This window comes from Glycine soja, chromosome 12, assembly GCF_004193775.1.
Source record: "Glycine soja cultivar W05 chromosome 12, ASM419377v2, whole genome shotgun sequence".
In the NCBI taxonomy this organism is placed as follows: Eukaryota; Viridiplantae; Streptophyta; class Magnoliopsida; order Fabales; family Fabaceae; genus Glycine; species Glycine soja.
The window spans coordinates 9,618,222-9,639,119 of NC_041013.1; the positions used below are offsets into that span (position 1 = coordinate 9,618,222).

At 32.7% G+C, this 20,898-nt stretch overlaps 2 protein-coding genes and 1 long non-coding RNA gene across 3 annotated transcripts; 1 reads left to right on the top strand and 2 right to left on the bottom strand.

The window, feature by feature from the left end:
- The first annotated feature begins 8,649 nt into the window (after window positions 1-8,649).
- Window positions 8,650-10,268, top strand: LOC114379429 (transcription factor MYB8-like). Its single transcript, XM_028338079.1, has 3 exons — window positions 8,650-8,904; window positions 9,045-9,174; window positions 9,543-10,268. The coding sequence occupies exons 1-3, from the start codon at window positions 8,772-8,774 to the stop codon at window positions 9,982-9,984; spliced, it is 705 nt and encodes a 234-aa protein (XP_028193880.1). The 5' UTR covers window positions 8,650-8,771; the 3' UTR covers window positions 9,985-10,268.
- Window positions 10,269-16,724: 6,456 nt separating this feature from the next.
- On the bottom strand, window positions 16,725-17,220 carry LOC114378274. The gene is made up of 3 exons (XR_003659291.1): window positions 17,199-17,220; window positions 16,996-17,114; window positions 16,725-16,898 (listed from the first exon to the last, which is right to left on the bottom strand). It is a non-coding gene; the product is annotated as an uncharacterized LOC114378274 (long non-coding RNA).
- Window positions 17,221-17,222: 2 nt separating this feature from the next.
- Window positions 17,223-18,848, bottom strand: LOC114378678. Its single transcript, XM_028337321.1, has 4 exons — window positions 18,273-18,848; window positions 18,107-18,200; window positions 17,296-18,008; window positions 17,223-17,228 (listed from the first exon to the last, which is right to left on the bottom strand). The coding sequence occupies exons 1-4, from the start codon at window positions 18,846-18,848 to the stop codon at window positions 17,223-17,225; spliced, it is 1,389 nt and encodes a 462-aa protein (XP_028193122.1).
- Between the last annotated feature and the right edge of the window lie 2,050 nt (window positions 18,849-20,898).

Here is a 20,898-nt window from a genome sequence, read left to right on the forward strand (position 1 = left end):
TTTCTTCATGTTTGCAGACAAATATTTCTGTATTTGTTTTTTATATAAATATTATCATTTATTATGAAGAAGGCATCTTCGGCCCGTTTCTTAGCCTCATTTATATTATTCAATCTACGGTTTGAATCAAGGTTTGAATTTTGGTTAGAAGAGTGTAAAAATTGTGTCTTGAAGAAAATTAGTATTTCTCAAAAGAAGATATATGTTGTCAAAACCAGAAAAAAAAATTATATGTTCTCAGTTATTTTATTACTCCCAGCACTTTCCATGAATCAAATAGCCCCATAGTGCATAAAAAATTCAAATACCAAATAGGCCCCATACGCTATAGTTTTACTTTATATTTGCGCCAAGCAAGCCCATGTACTACATATGTATTATTAAAAAATATAAAAGTATTGGTTTTACATTCCTTTATGGAAAGGTTAAAAATATTTGCCAAAATATCAAATTAAATATTATACAAAGTTGACTAATGATATTCATTTTTTTTTCTAGTTTGTACTTTACTTTTTAACTCTTGTTTATTTTTGTTGTTTATTGTTTCTTTACTATTGTTAATTAATATAGTACGACATTTTTTTCCCGTTAATTATGTCCATGTAAATTTATGCATGGCACGTTAATTTTCTTACGAAAGAACTTATTTTGATTAGGGTCCCTTTTAAATTTGCAAGCTTAACATTTTTTGGAATGAACGCAACCCTTTTAAATATTCATAACACGTGTATTAATTTGAGTAAAGAAATTTAAATTCTTTTAGTTGAATTTTTTTATTTACTCTATTTCAACATGAGATATTACTTTAGAATAATTAAACATATTACTTGAATTAAATTTAAATTCTTTACTTTTACTACTTAATTATGTTTTTTTATTACTATTTAAGAAATTAGAAGAAGATGACACCTTAATTTAAGGCGGAAAAAAAAAACTTCTAAAGTTGAAAGAACACCTAAAAAATCTTGTCCTAAATAGATAAGTGGAGATTCAAACCTGCTACCTATTAAATACAAGATTGTGTCATTTTCCACTCAATTAATCCCTTGAAATTTAGTACTTATATTTGTTGAAAGTAATTAATGTCTTTCTTTCTAATGAGGGTTACTCTAAAGAATTGTGTAAGTTAAAGTTTTTTCTAAAAAAGATAAACGGGAAAACAAAAAGAGTTTTCTTTGTTATGGCTATAAAAAAAAAATAGAAATAGAACAGAACTTATAGAAAGTTTGTTGTGTCGTGGAAACAACTGCCCTGAAAGTAAAATTTGGTTGGACCTTAGTGCAATCTAAATTGACGACGGCTCCCCCAAGGTTAACACAACAAACCTATTAACACGTGCACTTGTGGTCTTAGGTTTTAAATAAAACAGCAAAAGAAAAGAGTTTTTTTGCCCCCCCCCCTCAAAGTTGTGTCAATCTCTACGTGCCTTATTAGCCTCACCATTAATAGCCCTTTAATTTGTTCAAAAAATTGCTAATAAAGTGGATGTTAAAAAAGCTTAATTAATAACTAATTAAATGCATTTAAAGAAAATAATTTAAAAATATCTACTAATGTGGGATGACAAAAGGCAACAATAATATATGCTTCTATTTTCCATTGTCCAACAATCTCCCACCAATGGTCAAACAAGAAGAAGAAAGAAAGGAAAAAAAATATGGGCAAATAAGGACTAACACTTAAGTACCAATATCATAATGATTAAATTGATACGTGGTGAAGTAAGGCAACAATTGTGTTTAGGCAGTGAACTATTCTTGAACTACTAAGACTTCAATTGAGACCCCCACAACACATGTATTGCCTTAATATCTGTGATATCCGTGATATTCATAACAAATGCTTTTAATGGCCATGCATACACCTTGGGTACTCATGAGTGCTCTAGAAGAACAGCCCAAGTCTTCCATAGAAGGCGGCCCACCTTCATACTCACGTAGGTGAATACATCAAGTGCGTCTCAAAAGCACCTCCATAATCGTCTATGGATTCAATAAGAACACAAAAATGCTCAACCTCAAATATAACAAATGGTGAGTCCATCTCATAAGAACCACCCAACAACTAGGGCAATGAACTCATTTAAAAGCTCAATCTTTCCACAAATCACTATTACATGTCATAAAGATAATAAGTGTAATGTTATAGAGTATTCATATGGCTTTGTTTCACCATGGAAGGTATCCACCATACTTTCCTCAACACAAAGGCTTAAGCCACATTTCCCTTGACGATTCAAAGACTAATTTTCTTGTTAGACCTTTAGTAAGAGAATCCGCCAAGTTCCTCTCAGATCTTACAAACTCTAAAGAGTTCACACCATTTTTCAACAATTCTCTGACTGAATCGTGTCTAATGCGTATGTGTCTTCTCTTTCCATTATACACATTGTTCATGGCAATTCCAATAACTGCCTAAGAATCACAATGAAGAGAAACTGGTATAGACCATTTTCCCCACAATGGAACATCTGTCAACAAGTTCCTCAACAATTCTGCTTCTTGACTTGCTAAATCAAGAGCAATGAATTTTGATTCCATAGTGGAACGTGCTATACAAGTCTGCTTAGTAGACTTCCAAGATATAGTTCCTCCACCCAAAGTAAAAACATAACCACTTGTAGAGCTGACCTCATCATTATCCGTAACCAAGTTTGCATCACAAAATCCTTCTAACACAATAGGAAATTTACAAAAATGCAAACACCAATCCATAGTACCCTTAAGGAACTTAAGTAACTGACGAAGTGCAGTCCAATGTTCACTATCAGGGTTGTGAGTATATCTACTTAGCCTACTCACAACATGTGCTATGTCAAGTCTAGTACAATTCATGAGGAACATTACACTACCTATGATTTTAGCATATTTAGCTTGTGAAACACTAGAGCCTTTGTTTTTCTTAAGATGTATGCTAGGATAATAGGGAGTTTTCACAGGCAATTCATCATTACAATTAATTTTTTTTCAGTATCTTTTTGATATAATGTGGCTGACACAAGGAGAAACCATTATCATTTTTTCTCATTTTAACACCAAGAATCACACCAGCTTCTCCTAGATCTTTCATATCAAAATGAAAGGATAGAAACAATTTGGTCTCATTCATCACAATTACATTTGTCCCAAAAATCAACATATCATCAACATATAAACATATTATCACACATTCTAGTCCAATCAATTTAAAGTAAACACAAGTATCAGAAGAATTCACAACATAACCATCACTCACTAAAGTTTGGTCAAATTTTTCATACCATTGTTTAGGAGTTTGTTTAAGGCCATACAATGATTTTCTTAATTTACACACTTTTTTCTCTTGACCTTGGACCACAAACCCCTCGGGTTGTTCCACATAAATTTCTTCTCTCAAGTCACCATTTAGAAAAGTCATTTTTACATCCATTTGATGTACTACAAGTCCATGAATAACAACTAAGGCAACTAGAGAACGAATTATGGCAATCTTAGTAATAGGAGAAAATGTATCAAAAAAGTCAATGTCTTTCTTTTGTGTATAACCCACAACTACCAGTCTAGCCTTAAATTTATCAATGGTTCCATCAGTCCTTAATTTCTTTCTAAAAATCCATTTACATCTAATTGGTTTACTTCCCTTAGGCAAATCAACCAGATCCCAAGTATGATTAGACATGATAAAATCTAATTCACTGTTAATTGCCTCTTTCCAAAATTTAGCATCAATAGAAGTTACTACCTCAATATAGGTTTTAGGATCTTCCTTAATCAAAAAAGCTGATACAAAGGCATAATTTATTTTATCAATATCATTGTTTTCAACCAAGAATGTAGTAACAAAATTTGGTCCAAAACTACTTTCTATCCTTTGCCTTTTACTTCTTCTAGGTTCATTAACTTGTTCATTTAAAGCAGAGGAAGAATCAAGCAAAGATAAAGTCACTGCAATATAATTAGAAGAACCAACCACATCATTACCATATTCCTTTAGCAAAAATTCTTGCTCAAAAATTTCTGCATTTCTAGATTCACAAATAGAATTATCATTCAAACACAAAAATCTATAGGTATAACTATTTTGAATATATCCAATAAATACACAATCAAAAGTTTTGGTTCCTACGCTTGTCCTCTTGTAATCTGGTAGACCCACCTTAGCTAGACACTCCCAAACTTTAAAAAAATTTAAGTTAGGTCCAAAGCCTTTCCATAATTCATAGGGAGTTTTATCTAGCCATTTATGAGGGACTCCATTTAGTATATAACAAGAAGGCAATGCAGGTTCCCCCCATATTTAGTTAGACATACCAAAACTTAATAGCATAGCATTTGTTAGTTTTTATTCATGAGTTAGTTTGATATTGAATATTTGTAAGGATTTAGTGCTTTACTTACAATTTATGATTCTTTTGTAGGAATTGTACATATTTTTCTTTATTGTGTGATTATATAGAGTAGAAGCTCCATTTTTATGACTTAATGTTGAACCCAACTCAGTTTCAGGCCAAAGAAGAGAATGTTCAAGCAGCTAATGACTCGCTTAGCGAGGCAGACCTGCTCAGCGAGTGGCATCCACTTAGCGAGGCATCCAGCTCGCTTAGCGGATAGGAAACCCTAGAAAAGGATAAGTTAGAGATGTGCTCGCCCAGGGCACAGCCAGCCCGCCCAGCAAGGTCGTTGTCTCTTCTTGCGCTCAGCGCGCCCACTATTGCTTAGCGAAAATTCACTAACTTTTGCTTAGCGAGACATGCTCGCTAAGCGAGCCTTCGGAAGTTGAAAGGTCCAAGAGCCTTTAAAATACTGAAGTTGGCGGAAATAAACAACAACAAGCAGTAGAGAGACGAGTTTGGAGCAACACAGGTGCTTAGCTCAGGAAAATAGAGAAACTTAGGGTTTAGAGGTGGAGGAGACATCCTCCATCATCTTCTTCCAATTTCTTTCACCAAAAATAGTTTCTTTCTTCTAGTTTTGATTTTTTGCTTGTAATGAAAGGCTAAGCTTCTTTATTGGAGAGTTCTACTGAACAATCTTGATGTAATATTCTCTATCTATTTATGTTATTTTTTTGTGTTCATTGCTTCTATCTATGCTTATTTTACATGCTTGTGACTTGATCACCCATTTGTATGTGTAGTTAGGCTTTTTAGTATTGGAAAATGCTTTAAAACCTTAGAACTTGGCAGAGCAAGCTAAAAATATGTATGTTTAGGAATGGAGTGCAATGATCTAGTTCATATTATGTTGTAGGCTTAATGCAACTCTTTTATAATAAGTTTGATGAGGGATCAAGGACGAAGTCTAAAAAGAGTTACGCTCATTCATGCGAAATCATGATTTGAGTAGTTTCTCAGCATAAGAACACTAGGATAACGTTAAATAGAGAAAAACACATTTTAAACATCAAGAGAAATTCAGTAGAATGCCCCAATGCTCTTAACTTGATAGTTTTCACTTTTTATAGCTTTAGATGTTTTGTTTATGTTCAAATAGATTTTCTAGTACAGAACTCACTATTTGCCTTGTTTTCAATCCGTATAAGTGTTTGCATACTGAATGTACATGATCTAGGTGAAACAAATTCCTTGAGGATACGATACTCAGTCTTACCGTTTTATACTACTTATGTGAATCGGTACACTTGCCGACACATTGAACAACATTCATCATTTCTTTTAATGTTCTATTTTTTTCTTTCAGTTATGCCATTTTGTTGAGGAGTATAAGGGGCACTAGTCTCATGGATGATTCCATTATTTTCACAAAATTCCTCAAGAAAAATTGTCCCATATTCACCCCTTATCAGACCTAAGCCTCTTAATTTTACGGTCCAATTGGTTTTCAACTTCTACCTTATATTTTAAAAGTATTTCTTTGGCCTTGTCTTTTGACCTTAGAAGGTCAACTTCGGTATATCTAGAAAAATCATCCATAAATGTCACATAATACCTTTTACCTCCTCTACTAACAATGTTTTTAAAATCTGCCAATCGGTGTGAATTAATCCAAGTAGTTCAGTAGTTCTGTTTGTGACAGGTTTAAAAGGCTTCTTTGCATATTTTGCTTCCACACATATAGGACACTTAGAAAGGTTATTTACATATGGTACATTAATCAAATTCATATTTTAAGTTTCTTAATAGAAGCCACATTCATATGTCCTAGCCTACCATGCCACAAATCAACAGATTCATCAATATAAGCACAACCTGTCGAAGAATTAGCATTAGAAGCAACATAAATGGTGTTAAATAAAAACAATCCATCAACCAAATATCATTTCCCCACAAAGTTCCCATTCTTAGTTACAACTACCTTATCAGCTTCCCAAACCAATTTCAGTCCATCTCTATTAAGTGAAATTAAGTTCCTACGTAGGGAGGGAGCATATAAAACATCACTCAAGGATAAATTTTTTCCAGAAGTAAGTTTGAGAAGAGTCTTTCCTTTACCAAGCACTCCAGCTGTAGCAGAATTTCCCATGAAGACACACTCTCCATCAGCAACATCCTCAAAGTGGTGAAAAAACTCTTTGTTGGCACATAGGTGTTTAGAAGCACTGGTATCCAAAATCTAGTCCACCTTGTTATCCACCAAGTTTTCCTCCACTACCACAATAACTATGACTTCTTCATTTTCTGCTAGATGTGCTTGAGGTGCAAATGGTGCAACAGAATTCTGGTTCTGATTTTGTTTTCCCTATCTCATGTAGCACTGATATGCTTTGTGACTTGTTTTGCCACAAACATAACAGATAAGTTTCTTTTTCTAAATCTTGTTATCACCTTTGTTGATACCAGTATGATTTTTCTGTTATCCATTTTTTTGAATTTTTTTCTCTTTTTCTTTCCCTTTGAACATGTTTTGATCAACAATCTCAACAACATTAGCATTAACAAAATTTATAGAAAATAAAACATGTTTATTTTAAGTCTATTGGCCTCTTCAACCTTCATATGATTGATCAACTCTTGAAGTGACAAATCTCTCTTCTTGTATTTCAATTGGTTGTGGTAGTCACTCCACGAAGGTGGGAATTTCTCCAGAAGCAAATTAGCCTATAATATCTCACACATCTTTATTCCTTCATTTAGTATGTCACCAACCAGATTTTCATATTCACGAACCTGCTCTATGATTGACTTATCATCTAGCATTTGAAAATGCAGCCAATTCCCTACCACATACTTTCTTTTTCCAACATCATCATCACCATAACGTCTATAGAGTGTCCAATATCACCTTTGCAGATTTCTGATTGATGAACAAATCGAACAAATTATTTGCCATGTGATTCAATAAATGACCCCTAACAATTTTGTTGTCCTTTTCATATTTCTTCTTAGCCTCTTCATGAGCTTTCTTGGTTCCTTCAGAGAATGATGTGACAACAGGAGTAGCAGGAGAAGGGTTGGTATGGGAAACAATGTCAGTGGGAGGATCTTTAGATAACACATAATCAACCTCTAAGGATTCAAACAAAATCAACAATTTTTGTGACCACCTCTTATAATTTATGCCATCTAGAGGTTCCAATTTCAACATATCCGGAATCATTCTTGGTACATTCATTGCCATTTTTGTTCAATGTTGTAATTACATCCTTTATACCCTGTGCTTTTGCTTTCAGATTTTTAGAAAAATAGAGAAAAACATAATATAGAGCAGAAGAGAAGAGAACTCATAGAAAGTTTGTTGTGCCATGGAAACCACTACCCTGAAAACAAAATCCGGCTAGACCTCTGTGCAATCCAAATTGCTGACTGCTCCCCAAGGTTAACACAACAAGCCTATGAACACGTGCACTCGTGGCCTTAGACTATGGAAACCACAAAAAAATTGCCTAGATTATTGAGTTGTGAAAACAAACAAAAATTGAATAGAACACCAAAACAAAAGAGAAAGCTTTTCTCTCGCCCCCCCCCCCCCCTCAAAGTTGTGTCAATCTTTTTTAAATAGAAAAAGAGTGTAAAAATGGTTCCCCTTGTTTAGCCTTACCATTAATAGCCCTTTAATTTATTCAAAAAATTTCTAATAAAATGGATGTTACAAAAGCTTATTTGATAACTAATAAAGAGCATTTAAAGAAAATAATTTTAAAATCTCTATTGATATGAAATGACAAATGACAGCAATAATATATGCTTTTGTTTTCCATTGTCTAACAATGACTTGTAGTTTAAATATGAAAATATATATTAAATTTCATTTTCTCTTAATGTATTTAAAATAAATTCATTTTTGTTTCACAAGAAGATTTGAACATGGGAGAGATGGGAGATTAATAAGAAAAAAAATCCTCATTTTCCTTCCATTATCCTTATTATTATTGTTAATATAGAGATCATAAATATTTTTTTTATCAAAAATCATCCTGCAATAAAAATATTAGTTAAATTAAAACAATTTTATACCCATTGATGATGGTCAGTCAATCCATTCTCCTTATCATAAATCTTTCAAAAGATATTAGAACATTTTTTCCTTCTTTGATACAAAGATGCCATAAAATATTTCTCCAACAGCAAATGAAGTTGTGGACAAGTGGCCATTGTGCTCTTTCTCATGTGAAAGGATACATAACTGTATTCACAAGCACTCTTATTAAAATACCTGTGGGTCCATCTTTCTATTATATAAGTTTGGAGTCATGATTAGAGATGTCAGAACACATGATACACGTTTCAGGTCCCTGTATTAGAACTGTGGAATCCTATTTTCTTGTGCTTTAGTTTGAGCTGATTTGCCAAGTTAACTAATTACTTCGGTCTCAGAGAAAGATATTCCAACACCATGGTAAGAGCTCCTTACTTTGATAAAAATGGAATAAAAAAAGGTGCATGGAGCGAGGAAGAGGATAAGAGGCTCATGGCTTATGTTGAGAGACATGGGCATCCCAATTGGCGTCAACTACCAAAGTTTGCAGGTATGTATGAAAATAATGAAATTTGTGACTATAGTTGTTGGTTTCAAATTTCAATCAATCATGGGATCAGAAAATTATCAATTTGGATTTAATCATGGTTTAGGATATTTAATTTTTTTTATTACTGTTCTCTGTTACAGGATTGCAAAGATGTGGAAAGAGTTGCAGACTTCGTTGGATGAATTACCTTAGGCCAAATCTAAAACGAGGGAACTATACCCAGAAAGAAGAGCAAATAATCAAGGATTTGCATAAAAAGCACGGAAATAAGTATGTTTTTGGTTACTTCTCATTAATCTTCAAAATCAAGGATTTAAACTGCGGTCACAATTAAGGTTTCATTGTAATTCTTTGCATTGTGAGAAATTGTAGACAAATGTGATCAATTTGGCCGCAATTGTGGTCATAGTGAGCCCAAAAGTCTTGATGTTGTGGCCAAAAGCCGTTTTTTTAAAACTATGTTCAAAATATTAGGATAAGGGATATTAATTAAACTATAATTTAATTTGGTAATGTAGTTTTATTGGTTTGATCAATAGTTTCTAGGACAAATAAGGGGGATCAACTATTCAGCATGTGACAATTTTTCATCAAGGGTAATTTACTGATTTATCATTTGGTATGAAATTTTGTGACAGATGGTCTCTGATTGCTGAAAATCTCCCCGGAAGAACGGACAACGAGATAAAGAACTATTGGCACAGCCACCTAAAGAAGTTCCTAAAGGGCAATGAGAACACCCCTTGTGATGATGATGATGAGTTAAAGTCCACTGAATGCAAAGAGTTTGAAAGGTCAATGAACAAGGCTCATAGTGCTGATTCCCACCACATTCTGGAGAGTTCAGTGTCCATTTCCTCAGAAACTTCCTACACTGAAGGCAATTCCCCTTCATTCTCCTCTAGTCATACAACAGAATCATCAACCCTTTCCAAGGAAGAAGATAGTGTTGTTTCATGGCAAACAATGGATGTGCTTAGTAGCAATTTCTGGACTGAACCGTTTATTTCAGAAAATGCTCTTAATCAAGACTACTTTCCCATTTCATCCTACGGAACAGAACCATTTTTCTTGTGGTAGTTGTGAACAGTTGTTCTACCAAGTGGCTCTAGAATTTCCATAGAGTTATACAGCAAATAGTGTTGCATTTTTGCTAGTAAGTTCTTGAAATTTGAGGAATTTGGGGGAACTTAGTCACCTGTTATTTCGTAATTTCCAAATGAAGGGGAAAAAAGAGAAAAGGTTTGTGTCAGCAACTTTGTTTTGCAGAACAAGCACTCAAGTTATGGAGAGAATCAGAATATGTTGTATTTTATACATGATACAGTGAAAAATTACAGAACCAATTGCATATAATTTTGACATACTGTGATTTTTACACTATTAACTAATTAAAAAAAAAAACTATTGAATGGTATATACAATAACTATTAACTGCAATTATATGCGCCAGTGTAGTTTTGGGGGATCAGTTAAATGGCAATGAATGCGGAAGGATACTATTGAATCTGGTGTGGGATGGTGTTGTTTGGATCGGGCAATGATTGGATTCAACTTTTATAATACTCCGTTCCATCCTAATTAATTATAAGATTCTTTTTAAAAATTTTTTTTTTTTTTTTATAAGATTTTTTTCTAATTTTTAAATACATTAATTATTTTATATATATATTTTTACTTAATCATTTATTTTCTAAATATTAATGAGAAATAATTAAATGAATAAAAAGATAAGAAAAAAATAATTTTAAAATAATAATATAAATAATTGGTAAATTTAATATAATTAATTAAAATAATCATTTTTTAAAATATAAATTAATTAAAAGAGTCTTGTGACTAGAAAAGGCCGAAGTACATTTATAATATACCTAGGACAGTTGTTATCGGTATTTTAAGAACAATGGATGGGTTTTAGGTGGTTAGTAGTTATTTATGTCAGTTTGATTTGGATTTTGGTAACCTTGTACCATCTTTTATTTATTTATTTATTGGCTGAGTAAAAGAAACTTTAAATATAGTTTTAAGATAATTTAAGATTAAAATTAACAATCTTATTATATTTATTATTAGTTTGTCATTAAATGATACCATAAAAAAATTACACTGTTAAGATATTTTAATTAAATTCTATATAAATAGTGCACATAGGATAATCACAATACTTTAGGAAAAAAAAATCAGAATAACAATTTACACGAGTAATAGTTCTTCAGAAAAATTGGCACAATTTTAATAGGGAGAAAAACTGTTATGCCTGTCATCAAAAGAAAGTGAGTAATGATTGATGAATACTTCTCTACGCTAAACCACTTCATTCATATTTATCATCTTCCTTTATTTCCTTTCTCTTACTATCATATCTACAATTCTTTCTCTTTCTTTTGCTAGGACTCATTAGTGAAGATGTGTCATCATTGTAAAAGAAAACAGACGAACTATTATGTCAGCAAACTTTCCCCACATCCTTACAAATATCAACAATTTATTTTAGATTTTTATTTGAAATTAAACAATTACACCAGAACAAAACAAATCTTATGTTTAATGCTTGTCAGTTTTCATAGGGGAAAGTTTTGGGTCACCAACAATACGAGGACCCACAGTGGAACAAAAAAACAATTCATATTTCAGTGCTCCCACGGTCCACCAAACCAGATCTCCTACCTAGAAAGATCCAAATTCTACCCCGGTCCATATTGAATCAGAAAGTAACAGTAAAGCAAAATGGCAAATTCGGGTAGGGTTTTTTTTTTTTCTACACTTGAAAATTCAAGTTTCAGCTTACAATAGTTTAATAATCAACGGAATAGTGCATGAAAAATAAAGATTAGGCAAAATTATAAGCTAAGAAACAAAAGCACTCCTTTTAATTCGGGGTAGTAGTTTATGGACTTGAGCATTCCGCATGAATGAGAGGGTATATATATATAAGACTTCAGGTAACCTACTCAAAATTTTCGCTAGACCAACATTAATAATAGGTTAATTATGGATAAACCTTTTTTATATAATAAATCACAATATTTTTTTTATTAAATTATAATCTTCTCGTGCTAGTTTAGAAAAAATATATAAAATAATTATAAGATAGATAATTAAGAGTTTAATAGTCATATAATTAGGTGTTAGGTCCCTAAAAGATAAAAAATTAAAATTTAGTCATTGAATTTATAAAAAAATATGGTAACTTGATTTTTTCTATTAACTCAAATAGTTATACCTAAGTGACACTTTCGGTGATGATGTATGACAATTGATAGTTGTCATGTGTTATACGCGTGATTACATGTGTCATCTAATTGGTCGTCATGTGTCAAAAAATTAAATTTTTGAATTATTCTTTAAACTTAACAATTTACTATCATCTTAGTCTCTAAACTTAATCACTCATTTAGGTTCCTAAACTTAACTATGTAATGTTATTTTAGTCTCTTACTTTTGAATTTTTAATTAAGTGTCACACTACATATAAATTATTATCATACTGATAATAAATGACATTTATTTTTAGTAATAAAAATTTATAGTGATGAAAATTGAATGAAAATAATTGTCAAGTATAACAATAAGAAATATTGTATTTTATATTTGAAATTACTATTAATTTATGTGAATGTATGAATACATGAATTTTGATGATGCCAAAGAAGAATCAAACAAGGCCGCTTCAAAGGATAAACATTTGCTTCAAGATTGCTTCAACAGACAAAGTCTTATTTCAAGATTCACTAAAGATCAAGTCTTGCCTCAAAACAAAGGGTTTCAAAGTCATGCAAGGCTCTGGTAATCGATTACGAGGAAGTGTAATCGATTACCAGGGAAGAATGAAAAAGAGTCGTTGAGAAGAATTTTGAATTTGAATTTTGAACATGTAATCGATTACCAGCAACAGAACTCTGGAAATTCAAATTCAAAAGTCATGACCCTTCAAATTATAACTGTGTAATCGATTACACAAACATTGTAATCGATACCAGTGGAGAGTTTTTAGAAAATCTGCCAACAGTCACATCTTTTCATTGGATTTGTGAATGGCCATCAAAGGCCTATAAATAGGTGACTTGGGCACGAATTTTGATGAGAGAATTTTGCTGATCCAAAATGTCCTATCCTCTCAAAAGAAAATGAGAGAGATTTCAAGAGAACTTCATTGCAAAATGCTTCCTCAAAAGAAACTCTTGGACAAACACTTGTAAATCCATTAAGAGTTTCTCCATGGACTTCAATTGTAATATCCTTCTCTTCAAGAGAGAATTCTTCTTTCTTTCTTCTCATTCAAAGAGATTGATTAAGGGACTAAGAGTCTCTTAAGTTGTAAGGATTCTTGAACACAAGGGATGAGTTGTTCCTATGTGGTTCAGGCTTTGTAAACGGATTTTTACAAAGGGAATGAAAAATCTCAAGTGGGTTGCTTGAGTACTGGACGTAGGCACGGACTTTGTCGAACTAGTATAAAAACTGTGTTTGCATTTTCTCTTCTCTTATCTCATTTATTTTGTTACAATCAATTTTGTCTTTCATGTTTAAAGAACATTGTTAAATTGAGTGTTGTTTCTTCTGCATTCTAAGCCTATCCCTCTTAAATTATTGAGGCCGCTGATCCAACAATTTATTTATTATATTTTATTAAGTTAAAATTCTAAGAAATAGTATTATAATAGTGATAAATAACAATGTAACTGAATTGAAAATAAATAAACATATAAAAATTAAATTAATTTTTCATAAGAATCATATTAAAATGTGTATTATGTAAATATATATATATATATATATATATATATATATATATATATATATATATATATATATATATACTAATAAATAATTTATTTTGAAAAGTCAATATATTTATTTAATTAAGTAGGAAATTAAAAGCAAAGAAATACAAAATGGATCTTATTCGACAAAAATTTAATTTGAAATTAGGTATTTTTTTTGTTTTCACCTATTATTATATTTTCTTTTCAGTCATATACTCCAATATGACATGTGACAACTACATTCTCCATTGAAAATATAATGGGTGAACTATGTTTTTATGTTCAATATTGTAGGTAGTATATTTTTAACTTATAATGAGTCATGCCCTCTAATACTCAATCATCAAACAACTATGTGAAAATGCAAAAGGGTATGTAAGAAATTGATTCTAACACTTTTATGTTTCATGTCCTCTTATACTCAATTTTTATAATGAGTCAAGTTTTTTTAATTGTATTTTCGTCATTAACATTATTTTATAAAATATATTAATTAATTAATCTAACATTCTACACATATTAATAACATATAAGAGAATAACTTAATTTGGGTAGAATATATGATTTGAAACATTATAGAATTCCATAAAGAATAGGAGAAAATATGACAATATTTATGCTAATAATTTCATACAATGTGAGACTTAATTAAAAATTTAAAATTATTTTAGAGACCGAAATGACAATATGTGTTAAGTTTAGTACCAAATGTCATTAAGTGGTTAAGTTCAAAGCATAATGACAACAAGTTGTTAAGTTCAAAAACCAAATTTTTGACATGTGAAATAAAAAATACGTAATAATTACGTAAATGACACAACAATTATTAGTTGATCCCTTATCATCGAGTCATATAGGCACAACTATTTGAGTTAATGAAAAAAAATTAATTATAACACTAATTTGTTGCACTTTTACAAATTTGAAGATAAAATTTTAATTTTTCATGTTTGAGTACTTAACTACACCTAACAAATTCAATTGCCAAAATGTTATTTACCCTAATTTTTATATAAGTTATTCCTTCGGTGCATGTGATTTCAATTACGTCTGAATTTTCATAATATTTTAAAATCAATTAAGTATGTTTATTTTCTAAGATTGAGCTGAATTGGATTTTCATCTTTTTCTCCTTAGAACCATAATTACATAATATAATTAATTCCCTTAAAAATTTATTAAATTTTTGTTAAATTTTTCACTTCTAAAACTTTCAAGTTATTTTATATGTAAAATTCAGGATAAAATACTTAATAAGTGGAGAAAAAAATAAAAAATATAAAAAATTCAAGCAATATATTTTTTAATATATAATTAGGATATTTGTATTTGAGAGCCTAGGAGATATTCTCCTCTTTTAAAGTTTTATGTAAGTCAATATAAGTGTAAAAAAATGAAGCCAGATACCTGAGAACTTTCCTATAGTCCCTACTAACACCACCTTCCGTTTGCCTTTATTTTAACTCCTTCGAGGAAGAAGTTTGACGGACACTTACATCTGGTTTGTGTGTGTGGAAATATAAACTTTGTGATTAACCACAACTTTCAAAGCAGTTTCGTATGGCCCAATAATACAAAACTTTTAACGATTTAATACTGGGTTAAATCAAACGGAATATCATCCTCTTGGAATTTTTGGTAAAAGGCAATGAACGGTAAGGTCCACATTGATTTGCTTTATCCAAAGGATGTCCCTTACAGATTCATGTCAATGTTCTTTCTATGGATCACTTTAAATTCCCGTTAGCCCATAGAAAATAAAAATAAAAATGCAATTAAATATTAGTGGCCAAGGTTTTTCTCGTTCAAGGAAATTTAATTTTTTCAATTAGAAAATGATCCCATCCCCACGCCACCCTTTGTAATTTTTTGGGAGGGAGGTTTGTGTGTTTTCACTTGGCGCATGAGTTCTATAGATGAGATGAGGGATTATTTGTCACGGGTGCTTGGATCTATGATTAATTGGTAGACGCTTTATTTCTCGATAATTTGTTTAAAATGCTGAACACATTGCAGGAATGATGCTATTTAGGGAAGGCTAATGACTGTTTTTGTTTGTATGCGTATCTATATGACATGATGTTTTTAGAAGAAAACAGTGTGACACTCAATAAAACCATGTAAGAAGTTTTAGTTGTATAGGTTAGGTTAAAGCACTCAAATGTCACAATTCAACTCATTTTTTTTACTCTATTTTTTTATAACGAATTACAAGTATCTTTTTTAGGAGATTATCTTATTTAAGATTCGAATTTCGAGATGTATGTTAGATTAGAATAATCTTTATGTCAATTAATCTATATATTTGATGATTTGTGACTCTAATTTACTTCAATATTAAGCAAGATTTATTAATGTAACATCTTAGATATATTTATAAATATTTGGACACACCTTATACTAATATTAGGACATAAATAAAACATAAAATCTAATAAAACTAATGAAGGTTAAATCATAGTTGTCAAGACCGGTGTAGTGAAACGGAGCGGCCGATCCCAAAATTGGGATAGCGGGATAGCGGATAGCGGGATGACCGCTATTGTAATGTCTTTTTATATATGTTAAATAATTAATAATATGTATGTATATAAGTTCAAAAATAGAAAAATAACTTAATACATAGTTACTTAAACGAAAGTTAGTAGAAAGTCAAGCAAATAAAGGAAGCCTTAGTCCTTCTAACATAAAGCCTAAAGTAATTATAATAATAGACAAGTAGATATTAAAATTCAAATAGACAAATGCAAGTTTCTTAATACTAAATTACTAATCAGAATCTTCATCCTCTTCAAGATCCAAATCATTGTGTTGTTGAAATTCATCACTCTCACTAGCATTAGAATTGTACTCTTCTTCCCCCTCATCTTCATTCTCTTCTTCCACTTCCACCACCTTTTTCCCTTTTTCATTTGTAGGTGCAAGTGCAGCTGCTGCCTTGTTTATATGTGTTTGACTCCTTGTATTTTGTAAAGGTTCACCAGCCCCAGTTGCCTCGGCAACATCTAACCAATTCAAATCATCATCATCAAAAACCAAATCATTACTAGCTTCTTCTCCTTCCAATTCTCCCAATAACCACTCATTGCTATCATCAATATCATTTAAAGCAATAGGATCAATCACATCATGACACTCAAAGCGATCTAGAAGAGCTTGATTATACTTAACATAAACCAAATCTTGAAGCTTTTGGTGCTCAAGCCTACTTCTCTTCTTTGAGTGAATCTATAATAATTTAAAAAACATGAATGTTAGTTACTTAGTTTCAATTTCAGCTTCTAAAGTTTCATAATTTAAAAAAACATGAATGTTAGTTACTTACATGCTCAAAGGTACTCCAATTACGCTCACATCCTGATGAGCTACAAGTCAAACTTAGAACTTTAATGGCAATGGTTTGCAAGTGTGGTGTTTTTCCTCCATACAATTTCCACCACTCAGCTGTAAAATGCAATTCATATGCATTAGCATTTACACATATTATTAATTAATCATTCAAATTTATAAGTGAATTTTTCCACTTACCAGGAGATATTTCAGTCCTTGCTCTCATTGCTGCAGTCATACCAAACCTTTCTCCAGCCCTTTTATACACTAGCAATTGTTTGTGAACTTCAACTACAAAATCATCATCTTCACTAAGCTTATCAATACATTTGTAGAGGCCATCCACCACTTCATTATCATTGTCAATGTTTGGATTGGTGTAAAAGAACTTTGGATTTAAATAATAACCCACTGCATGCAAAGGGTGGTGAAGTTGGCAATCCCATCTTTTATCAATGATTGCAAGGATATCCTTATACTTCCCTTCATTGTTATTGAAAGCTCTTTGAATTGCTTCTTTGGCCCTATCCATTGCTTCATAAATGAAACCCATTGCAGGTTTTTTTTCATTATCCACCAACCTCAACACACTTACAAGAGGCCCCATAGCCTTTAAAGCATAAACAACATCATTCCAAAATGATGGCATAAGAGCAACATCTGTTGCTTGCTTCCCCTTGGGCTCTTTAGCTGCCTTAGACTTCAACCATTCATCTGAAGTAAACATCCTTCTAAGATTGGCCTTTTGCTTATGCAATCTTTGCAAAGTTAAGAAAGTGGTAGCAAATCTTGTAACTCCATGTCTCACTAATTCAGTTTTTTGTGTGAATTTCCTCATGGTGTTCAAAGCCAATGTATGGTTGTAAATGTAGCCTACAAGCTTGATGCCTCTCTGTATAACCCTTTTTACTTTTGGGATCTTTCCAATATCTTCTAGCATCAAGTCAAGACAATGTGCAGCACATGGAGTCCAAAATATTTTTGGTCTCGTGACTTGTAAAATTTTACCTAAAAAGACCAAAATCAATAAACTTGTATGAGTAGTGTAACAATTAAAAGTTATAACTACAAAAAAAAACTTTCATTAAGTATGATTGAATTCTCACCCGCCAACACATAATTACTTCCATTGTCCGTCACCACTTGAATAACATTCTTTTCTCCAATCTCCTCAACAAAGCTATCCAAAAGCTCAAAGATCTTTTAACCAGTCTTCATGTATTCAGAAGCATCCACACTCCTCACAAATTGTGTTCCCAACGAACAATTTACCAAAAAGTTAATCAAAGTTCTATTCTTCCTATCCGTCCAACCATCTGACATAATTGAACACCCATATTTGATTCGCTCCTCCTCATGACCCCTCAATAAGCCCTTCGTGTATTCCAACTCTTTTTTAAGGAGTGGAACTCTCAATTCATGATAGCTTGGAGGCTTTAAATGAGGACTATAGGTTCCAATCGCCTCAATCATCAACTTGAAACTTTTTGATTTAGCAACATTGAATGGTATTCCATTCCTAAAAAAGAAACGAGCAATGTACTGAACTGCCCTGTCTCTTGCAACCTTGTTATAAGTTTCATTTACACTTGATTGTCTCATGGTTTTTCCTAATTTGATACTTTCTTCAGGTGCTTTGGAGAACAAAAGATCAATAGGGCCTTTTTTAGTTGTGATCCTCTTATTGGAAGCAGTTGAGGAGGCTTCATTTGATGTTGTTGGACGCTTTTTTCCACTTTTAAGTCTTGCAATCTCTAGGATCTCGTCTTCCTCTTCCTCGTCTTCTTCTTGCATTGCCTCCATGTATGCTGCAGTTTCAACTATTTTCTTCTCATAAGCAGCAATCATTTCTAATTTAACATCCTCCGGTACTTTTTTACAAGAACCCACATCTCCTTTTATTTGAAGTTGATGTCATTTTGCTCTAGAAATTCCTCCCGTAGTTGTTTTGTGACAAAAATCATAGGTTACACTCTTCCTGTTATTTTTATCCTTTAAACTGTTCCATTTCCAAAAGGCATCTACCCTATCACCGGTAGGCTTGAACAACGAAGACCCCTCTGAATTCAACATTCCAGTAGACTAAAGTCTAATGCACAGTAAGGAGACTAAAGCACTGCAACCAAATAAAAAATTACATAAAAAATTAAATGACCTGATTTTTTCAACATTTCGAAAATTAAACCATCATATTGGTTTTTGTTGTGAAATTAGTAAGGCTTAGACTTCTGACGAAGTATTTTATGATATATAAGAAAACTTACATTTTAGTTTTGAAATTCACTTAATCAAGTTTTTTGTTCCATATTTTTCTCAAAGTTTAACATGTCTTTTGTTGACTAAAATTCTGCACTCTATTATGTAAATAAATAGTGTCACTCCCTAATGCTAGAGTTCTTACTTGAACAACAAAAATTTGTGAACTAATTGACATAAACCATTCACAGTTACAGCCAAAGCCAAAAATTAGTAAGTAACAAGGTAAAAATTAATTATCAAAAAATTATTTAGTAAGTAACAAGGTAAAAATTAATTGACACAAACCATTCACAGCTACAGTCAACTCTTTTTAAATTCTTTGGCTTTCATTTTTTGCACACATGCATCAACAGGTGGATAACAACTTTGCTGAGACTATTCCTCAATTTTTTATTGTTGATTCAATACTTTGCTAGTTGCTACGACAATTCTAGAATCTAGCATATGTGGCAGTCACATGACAGGTGGTGGATAATAACTACTTCATGCTTCAGGTGGAGACTAGGCACTAGCTATCAGAAAAATGAATTAAATTCATATAAAAAAAATCACAGTCACAAAAAAAATCACAGCGCAGACACCCAAGAGCCTCAAGACCCAACAGCAAGGTAAGACCAAAAAAATCCTCTTCGCTGTCTTCCTCACCTCAAGCAAAGGGGTGGCGGCGCGGCGCAGTCGCAGGACGAAGACTCAATGGGTTGCAGCTTCGCCGGGTGCAGAGTCGTCGCCGGAGTCGCCGGACGGTGTCGTCGGAGTCGCCGGACGGGGTCGTCGGAGTCACCGGACGGAGTCGTCGGAGTCGCAGGTCGAGGTTGCAGTCGCAGCTTCACTTTCTCGCAAGGGTTTCTCGAGCCAGCCAAACAACAGATCGGGGAGGGAGTGAGACCTTGGCCAGGTAATACAAAGAAAAAGCCAAAAATACCCTCACTTTCTCGCATTAAGTGAGGGCATTTTCAGCCGTCACTGTAGCGCGCGAAATTTTCGTCCGGATCCCGCCCCGCTTCTCCTGCCTTCATCGCGGTAGGGTGCCGCGTCGCCGCGATAGCGGCCACGATGGCCGCTATTAACAACATAGGGTTAAATTAATATTATTGTACTTACCAAAATCTGGAGTTAGGACACGTTAGGATGGACGTAGCAAAAGTGGACTCATAGACTTCACACGTCGACTTTGAGAGGTGTCTTCATCAAGAGGATAGGAGGGAGGACCTACAAAATAAAAGACTCTGACGCTCAAATAAGTACGAGTTAGGAGAAAAAGCAAGTATATGCTTAAGTATAAGATCGAGTGAGCGAAAGAAAGAGAGGCACAAGTTTGTTGCTCGTGTGCTGAAGTGTGTGGGAGTGTTGAAGGCTCAATGGAACTTGGTATTTATAGGAGTGCAACATAGTTGTAGATCCTTATTTGTAGGGACTGTTATAGCCTTTACAGAGAATTCCTGACGTGTGGACCATTCTACTGGCAGTCTGACCCAACCAGATTCAAGTCGTTTGAAGAGGATTTGTTGTCCTTGTGGAGAGGGTTAACAATGCTATTTTAGAACAGCTGTTGGCCTCGTTGGACGTGTGGACCATTTTGTCTCTTCCTTCGGCGAGCGATCCCCTCACTGCCTTGGATGGTAAAGTGCGTAACCTTGCT

Coding starts and splice junctions, on each gene's coding strand:
- LOC114379429 (XM_028338079.1), top strand. CDS start 8,772: ATGGTAAGAGCTCCTTACTTTGATAAAAATGGAATAAAAAAAGGTGCA. Junction 8,905..9,044: donor TCAACTACCAAAGTTTGCAG/GTATGTATGAAA, acceptor TCTCTGTTACAG/GATTGCAAAGATGTGGAAAG. Junction 9,175..9,542: donor CATAAAAAGCACGGAAATAA/GTATGTTTTTGG, acceptor ATTTTGTGACAG/ATGGTCTCTGATTGCTGAAA.
- LOC114378678 (XM_028337321.1), bottom strand. CDS start 18,848: ATGATTGCTGCTTATGAGAAGAAAATAGTTGAAACTGCAGCATACATG. Junction 18,201..18,272: donor GAACTTTGATTAACTTTTTG/GTAAATTGTTCG, acceptor ACTGGTTAAAAG/ATCTTTGAGCTTTTGGATAG. Junction 18,009..18,106: donor AAGTAATTATGTGTTGGCGG/GTGAGAATTCAA, acceptor TGGTCTTTTTAG/GTAAAATTTTACAAGTCACG.